Source organism: Nanorana parkeri, unplaced genomic scaffold (assembly GCF_000935625.1).
Source record: "Nanorana parkeri isolate BGI_ZX_2015 unplaced genomic scaffold, ASM93562v1 scaffold118, whole genome shotgun sequence".
Taxonomy (NCBI): Eukaryota; Metazoa; Chordata; class Amphibia; order Anura; family Dicroglossidae; genus Nanorana; species Nanorana parkeri.
Window position 1 is genome coordinate 1,054,354 of NW_017306386.1, and position 8,261 is coordinate 1,062,614.

General features: G+C 39.1%; 1 protein-coding gene across 1 annotated transcript in view; it reads right to left on the minus strand.

Moving 5' to 3' along the window:
- The window catches only part of ZZEF1 (zinc finger ZZ-type and EF-hand domain containing 1), a 117,587-nt gene that overhangs the window by 10,369 nt on the left and 98,957 nt on the right, over positions 1–8,261 (minus strand). The window contains 2 exon segments of the mRNA XM_018553354.1: positions 3,070–3,213; positions 6,009–6,368. Coding sequence (XP_018408856.1) covers positions 3,070–3,213; positions 6,009–6,368 — 504 coding nt within the window.

An 8,261-nucleotide genomic window follows, 5' to 3' on the forward strand; every position in this document is an offset into this window, starting at 1 on the left:
GGGGGAGGGGGGGGGGTGGTGAAGACTGCAACCTGTGTGGATGAGGCCTTAGTGTCTTTAGATTCAATACTTTCTAAGTAAATAACCTGGAACAAGCATTCAGAAGGTGAAGTCACAACTACTGATCTGCATACTAGTTCTGGTTTCATAGAATACAACCCCCTCCCCCCGAAAAAACACCTAGCCTATAAAAGGGGCGGATACAAGACCAGCCACCCTGCACAGGTATTACTACACAGATCTGGAAGAAATACACAAAGCACCCCAAGATTCAAGCAAGAATAATGACTTTTGGATTTAGACAATATTTATTTTATCCCAGAGTTCAGCTTTAAGTATGATGAGGTTCAACTTATTATCCTAAAGTTTCAATGAGTGCCCTTGCATCTTCTTCAGTGATTGTAAACACCCGCTCACCAAGTTTGCTGGAACATTTATGTATTTCAAGGTTGTGATCAAATCCCCCCACTCCTTCTCAAGGGTAAGTGGCTGAAGCCACTCGATTAGCATAACATTTCAGTACAGTGGTGCTTTAAAGCAGAACTCCAGGATTTTTAAAACTTAACCATTGTAGTCGGTCTATCCCTGCACTGCAAGGGTTAACCGCCTGTTTTGTCTAGCGGGCGAAAATGAAGAACTACTTATCTGATCCTTGGTCCCGTCTGGCTGCTAGACCAGTCCTTGCTCCGGCGGTGTAAGGATTTGTGATGCAATCACGTCTAATACAGGTCTATTAGATGTGAAGACACTGAGGGACATACCACAGCCAGAGGGGTGGGGGAGAGAGGTGAACAGTCACTGCTGCAGGGACCAAGGATCAGGTGAGTATATCTTCTTTATTTTTGACCCTTGCGAAAAAGTGAGCACTTAACCCTTGCAGTGCAGCGGTAGCCCCACTGAAAGGTTACGTTTGAAAAATCTTGGAGATCTTTAAAGTTTGTGAACCCGCTTACATTTTCAGTTTCTGTATAAAGTCCTAAAACTAGTCAGAACCTGATTTAACAAACAAGTCAAAATATTATGGTTGTTTATTACTGTATTTAAAGTTACCGCACAATCTTCTGTAGGGCAAAAGTATATGAACCTTTGCTTCTGGTAACTGCTGTGCCCCATTGGTAACAATAACTGCAACTACTGTAAATGATTCTGGTAACTGTTGAGCAGTCCTTGAAAAACAATGATCTATAGGATAAAGGTCAGGACTTTGACATGGCTATTCCAAAACATTAACCTTTAACCATTTTTTATAAGATTGGTTTGAGTGTATTGGATCATGGTCTTGCTGCATGAGCCACTTTGTATTGAATGTCAGTTCACGGGTGCATTCCCTGCAATTTTCTTGTACAATTCAGAACTCCTAATACCATCAGAAGTAGCAAGTCTTCCTGGTCCATAGGCAGCAACGTAGGTCCATCATACTACCACCACTGGAATACAGTGTTTGCCTTTCATAAAACATTTATCATTCAAGCCAAAAGGTTCTATTTTGGTCACAGACTGCTCTGGAGAAATGTTCTATAGATGAATGACTTATCCTCATGGACTTTAGCAAACTGTTTATTTTGGAGAGCAGTGGCTTTCTCCTTACAATCCTGCCATTAAAACTGCGCTCTTCTGATGTTGGACTCAAACATTGATATTGGTCAATGCCTTTAGATCCTTTGATGTTACCTTGGGGTTCTACTCAGTATTTCACACCATGCTCTTAGTTGGTTGACCACTCCTGGGGAGGGACCAGTGTTAAATTGTCTTCATTTGTATATGACATGCCTGACATGGGACTAGTGGAATCCAAACTGTTTCCAAAACGTTTTGTAGCCTTTTCCAGCCTGGTGAACGATAATAACTTTTTTCAAGGTCCTCTGAAATCTCCTGTTTGAGCCATAATACACTTCCAAAAACTTGCGTTGTTCATCTCAGACTTTGGTAGTGGAGACCCAGATTTGTATTCTTTAAATAAGGAAGGGCCTTCCACATCCACACCGGATTATGATCCCATTGAAAGAAACACCTAACTACTACTTACCTTTCAAATGAACTGAGAATCCTTGAGGGTCACATACTTTTAACACAAATAAACATGTAACTGGAAGTTTTCCTCAAATAAATTGACACCCCTGGGTTTTTTGTTGTTTTAGGACTTTTAGCTAGTATTTACGCAAGAAAAAAAAAAATGTGAAACTTCAAATGGGTTCACAAACTTTAAAGTGACACTAAACTGTTCTCCGAATTGGTGCCGACACTGTCCTTCCTTCTGGAGAGTGGCTACTTTTGTTCCCCATGGTCCCTGTGTGTGTTGTAAAGTAGCCACCGCTCCGAGCTCTCTCCTGTGATAGACTACAATCTCGGTACAAATTAGATAACAAAACATGAGATTGGAGTCCATCACAGGAGTGAGCTTGGAGCGGTGACTACTTTATAACACACACAGGGACCACGGGGGAACAAAATTAGCCACCCTCCAGAAGGAAGGACAGTGTAAATTCAGAGAAGATTTGAGGATCTACAGCTGATACTTAAATAAGATACTGTTAGTAGTTAAGGTACTTGAATGTATTTTTAAGATTTAACGCCAGAGTTTAGTGTCACTTTAAGGGTCTTTTTACACTAGCATGCATTATTGCAATGCATGGTATTATGTGTTACACTAGTTGGCGCGATGTTACTGTCACCCCCAAGCACCTTGACAATAGATATGCATTGCAGCACACCAAAACGTATAGCAACATAGTATTGTGCATTGCAGTTCAATGCATTACAACGAATAGTGAATTATCTTTTTCTGGTGTGTTAAGTAGCCCACTCAAATGAACGCCAAACATGACTACAAGAAAAGTTAAGACATGGATAGAAATTCAGCTGCCCTCATACCTAGATCTACTGATCAGTTTGAGATGCAACCTCTGCTTATGTATTATTTTTATTATATCCTCAGTTTCCATTTTCTAGGTTTATGAAAGGTTTACTCTAAGTAATTTTGTTAGGATCTGGAATAAAGTATTTTAAATTGAGTGCAGGAAAAACAATTCACATCTATTGACAGTAAAATTTTATAGATTACAGTCTTACCTCAAAGATTGTATTGTTGTTGTAAGGATGTTTAGATTCCCGCATTTGTACTGCTGTTCCTGGTTCCTCCATGAACTGACAGGCAGTAACTGCTACTGTTCCAAGCATAATTCCACTACAGCCTCCCAACACCTTCTGTAAAATCTGCAACACAAGTAAATTTTTTAGGTGAATAATTAAAATAAAGTACTTGATTATTGACATATTTAACCAAAATTAAATCAGATATAAATTTTTCTCACTTCAAGTATTCTCTCTCAGCACCCAAATTAGAAAGAAGCATTACCCAACTGTATTCATAGCTGTGTTTTTGTGGTTGAAAGGGTCCTATTAAATAAAAAATGGACCGTAAATGTGCTTAAGAACAAGTCAGAAATCATCTTTGACTGTTCTCACTACTCCAAAATGAGGAAAGATGAAAATATAACCAGTTACTTTTGTGCAAGGGGACACCATTAAATTAGCTCATAGCAGTGACAAAGAAGGTGTCCTACTGCGTATTGTACATGATACTGGTAAAGCAAAAGCGTAAGATTTAATTAATGATATCTGTAGGCTGTTAAAAGAAGGATGAGAAAACAAAAAAAACAGGTAGTAAGATCTGCAGTACAGTAATTAAATTGTACACTTAACCAACATTAAAGACTACCTATACTGTAGTAATATAAACCATTACTTGCAGAGGGATGCATTACTGTGCAGTGCTCCTTTATCATGCTTTATCCGGTCTGACTGCACCATATGAAGGTTTTTGTATCCGTTTTGCGTGTGGTTTTAAACATGCTTGGCAGCAAGAAGTGTTTTGCACTATGTGGACATATTACTTTCAGAGGTTGAATGTAAAGGGAAGGAGCTTAATCATACGGAGTTAGATGTGATCATGTTTCAGGAGACGCACTGAAAATGGGTGTAACATGAAACATGGTATAAAAGGTAAGCCTTGGTATAAAAGGTAGCCTTCAAGTTCATCATTAATATCCTCTTAAAGTAAACCTGAAGTAAAGCAAACTTCTCAACTGCTGCTGGAAAAACAGAGCAGACCCCTCCAGAAATCATCAAGAGCTCTGGTAGGAAAAACATTGAGCAGATTTCCCTGTAGGATGTGGACACTTAAATCTTGCACCAGAGTACTTGGTCTATCACTATGATAAGCAGCATACCAGCCAATAGTGTGGCTTGAAAATCAAGCTCTAAACTAGTAAACCTGGGGATTTAGGATACCCTGGGTACTGAGAAAGAGGACTGGATTCCTGCAGATTCCTATGTTGCACTAGCAGCTCAGGTAAGGTTTTTTTTTTTTTTTATAGCTGTGGCTATAGACAAAAGGCATCAAATAAGAGCTGTGAAGAAAAAGAAAGGGCCATATGTTGCCTGCACATACTGCTTCTTTTAGTCTTGGGGTCTACATGAATCTTTGCAGCTTTTAGTCATAATGTGCTAGTATACACATTATGGCAGGCTTACCTGCTAAAGTAATCAACTTCAACACTGTGCTCCTCCCTCACTGGCGCTTCCCATTTTGGCCCCGGTCTTTGGTAGGGCTCTGATGATGTAGGGCGCAAGGGTGTTACTTCATCTCACATGCTACCCTGTGCAATGAGCTGCACATCCATGGCTCAGTGTACAGGAAAAATGAAAATTGCTGATGGCCAGCGTCAAGCTTTTATGGCAGAAGAGACTTACACACCAAGTTAGAGAGCTTTCCAATCTGCATTTTTTTTTTAACCTAACTTCCACTTTAACTTTTTGGTTATTACGCAAAAGCATGCCCCATTTCACAGTGCAATACTTGGTTAGTAAGCAGTTTATTGCCAGGCCCAAGTGTTGTGAAGCAAAGAATAGGGTTAAGCTTCTGCAAATACTGACTCTAAAAAATTCTGTATGAGCATAGTCTATTTGTGGTGCTCTATGGCCTCCATTGTCTGTAGCCAAAGGTTTGCATACATGTTGCTTTGTCACAGCACATGCTTCTCATACAACTCTAGCATAATACATTTACACAGAGACACATCTGTGAATCTCAACATTGCCTTCAAAAGAATTGAATCTTAAAAACCTGTTCGAAGAAGAAGAATGGTTACTGTAAATGTAGGTTTCGAGTTAGCAAGAGATACAATTATGTAAGTAAGGTCTTTTCTAGAAATAATACAAAACCTTTAATACATCTGATGGATCCAGACACAAGCTGTTATTTAAGTTTTACAAAGTCTCTGAATAAAGAGTTATATAACACAACAAATGGTCTTGTGTGGACTGCAGCGTTACACTGCTTAAAGCATATATAAAGCCAAGAACAAAAATGTGATATATTGCAGCTTACCATTCCTTATGTTTTGACTGCAATTGTTTTCTGTTTTTTTTCTCCTTTATTTTCACTTAGTTTATCCAAAAGACCATACGGGACCAAATAGAAGGTTTGGGATTACATTACCTTTAAATGGTCCCAATAACAGCATGTGCACTGCCCTATAGTCACCTGTTCCTAAAGACTAGGGATGTTCAGATACCAAGTACCACACTCGGTACATGTAAAATACTTTTCCAGCTCCAAGACTAGACAAGAGAAAACCTCAAATGATAGGAGGCAGCTGTAATTTTTTAAGTAGCAAACGGAACTCTTGGGATTTGTGCATTGCTGTTTTAATGAATGATTTAAGATTTTTTTTGTAATGAACATTTAAGAGATGCACCAATACAATTTTTCAAGACCAAGTACTGATACTTGTCCAAGTACTCACAGATACAAGTACTGATACATTTTTGTTTATTGTCATGTGACAGTTTTTCTAAAACAATACAAGGGGGGCTGGAGAGAGAGGCACCACCACCATTAAGTTCCTTAATGGCCAACAAAGAAAAGATGGATTCTCTTGCAGAAAATATTATCAATGTAGTTCTGTGGACAAAAAAAAACAACAACATTAACAAAACCACCTTACCTTTTCCCACAACTGTTTTTCTTCCAGATGCATTAGCATATTTAAAATATATGTGATATGCGCTGGTCCACTTAATTCTAGTATGTCTTCTTTCAGTGGGACACCATCGGGCCATTCAGCCAACAAGGAAGCAAGAACATGGCGCGCATACACAACAGCTGTGGCCTCATTCACGTGGAACAGGTATTCCCGTGCTGCTATCTTGCTACGAGAGTCAAGCTCTTTGCGGAGAAGTATAGCACTTTTGGTACGTCTTTGCTTAGCATAGGCAACTTGTAGGTCACTCTCATTTGTTACAATAAGCTTTTGACTGACAGGATTGGACTCCTCTGAAGCTTTATCACACTGCACAGGTTTCATCTGCAAGAAGAATAGTTTCAGGCATCACAAGGCTTTTTTCCCATTTTAGAAATGTGTAGGTGCTTTAAATTGTAGGTGTGGGAAGCAATGCTTTTTACACATTGTTCCACTGCAAAATAACTTCTTTAAACCTAGATAAAGCTTCATATTCTCCGTGCATACAAATATTAAAATACCTATACAATTATCTATTTAAATGTGTATGTGACAGACAGGCAATCTTTTCGGTTACACTGACTACATTTAGTAGTGTACATCCCTTAAAGGGAAACTAATGGTTTTGGGTCAATTATACCATTTGTTTTTTAAATGTTTATAGACTTTTTACTTAATATGCTCTTTTTTTATATATATACAACTGTTATGCAATGTTTGTTTTACAAATGATGACAAAGGATTCCCGCACGCACAGTGACTGCCTTCCTTTTACATCACTTTATTGGTCTGAAAGTTCAGATTAAGCTGTCCAATAAGGGATGGGTCACTACTGACAAAGTCAACAATTTCTGTGCCTAAGCAACATGAAAGGGAGCTTGAAGCTGCACCTGCTGGCTTATTAAAACATTTTTTAGTACTAGTTCAAGGCAAAATGAACAAAAATATTGTACATGTCTGCAATAAATACAAATGTACCTATGTTTTTTTTTTACCTTACTCTTACCCTTTTTGTACCACAAAAACAGTGGGTCCTACTTTTCTCTTTGGCATAACAACCCCTCTTTGTGCACAAACAAAAGAGCAAAGGAAGTTCTCAGCTCACAAGATGTTTGGCAAAATCAATAGGGTTTTTGGCAGCTATTCAACACATATAACAAAACATGTTCAATGGTATATTTAACAAACAAAAGGAAACAAATAAAGAGAAGTTCATAGTTAGTGTTTATATACACTTGTAAAGAATTATATTCAAAACCCACTATACATTACCTTTAAAGAAAAACAGTCACCTCTTTATCTATTGATTTTTATAGGTATTTAAACTCACTATTGTAAAAATGATTAAAAATAAAATATTAACACCACCGCTTTTGCCTTTTCATTTTGTTGAAAAAACCGCTACCTCCAACTAAGATTGAGCTTGGCCAGTTTGTTTGTGCACCTCTTTGCTTCCCTTAATTGACATACCCAGTAGTCTCAATTTACCATCAGATTTAACAGCCAAAATAATTTTAGCGTAAATCAGAAACAGAATTGGCAGCCAAGCTCCTCCCCCTGCCAATATCCCCATTCAAATACCTATTGGTTCTTCAGCTTGTGATAATAACGGAAATGCCAGACTACAAAGCCAAAAAAGACAGTGTTCTATCTAGGGTGTTTTGCCAGACTGAGTGCAAGAATGTGTTTGGCAGCCACCTAGCAAAAAAAAAGCCATGCAACTTGTACCAATTATGCTCATCTTGCTCTTCTATAAGTCCAAGATCACTGGGCATTTGGGATTAAAAGTGGGAGGAGATCAGTGATCATCCCTTTAATGCTCTTCCCTGTATTGAATAATATCTGAAACATTCGTGCTTCACAGGCATCAGCCAGGAAATTAGGAGAGTGTGTGCTGTCTGGCAGACCCATAATGTCACATTTATGAGTACCTGTCACTCACCAACCCACTTGAGGCCCCGCAGAGCCCACTGTAGTCTCAGATGGGCTGTGCATGATCTATAGTGTGTTCTGCAGGGTCACTCTCAGGTGCGCTCTGCGGGCTCTCGGGTAAGTCCAGAGCCCAGTGCGTTACTAAGCCCAGAATTCGGTATGTTACTAAGCCCTGAGTTCATTGTGTTACTAAGTCCTGAGTCCAGTGCGTTACTGAGTCCTGAGTTCATTCCGTTACAGCAACATTAGAGAGTGCTGGGGGGGTTGGAGGGGTTGGGGGGCCAGTGTGATCCACTCCTGCCCCCC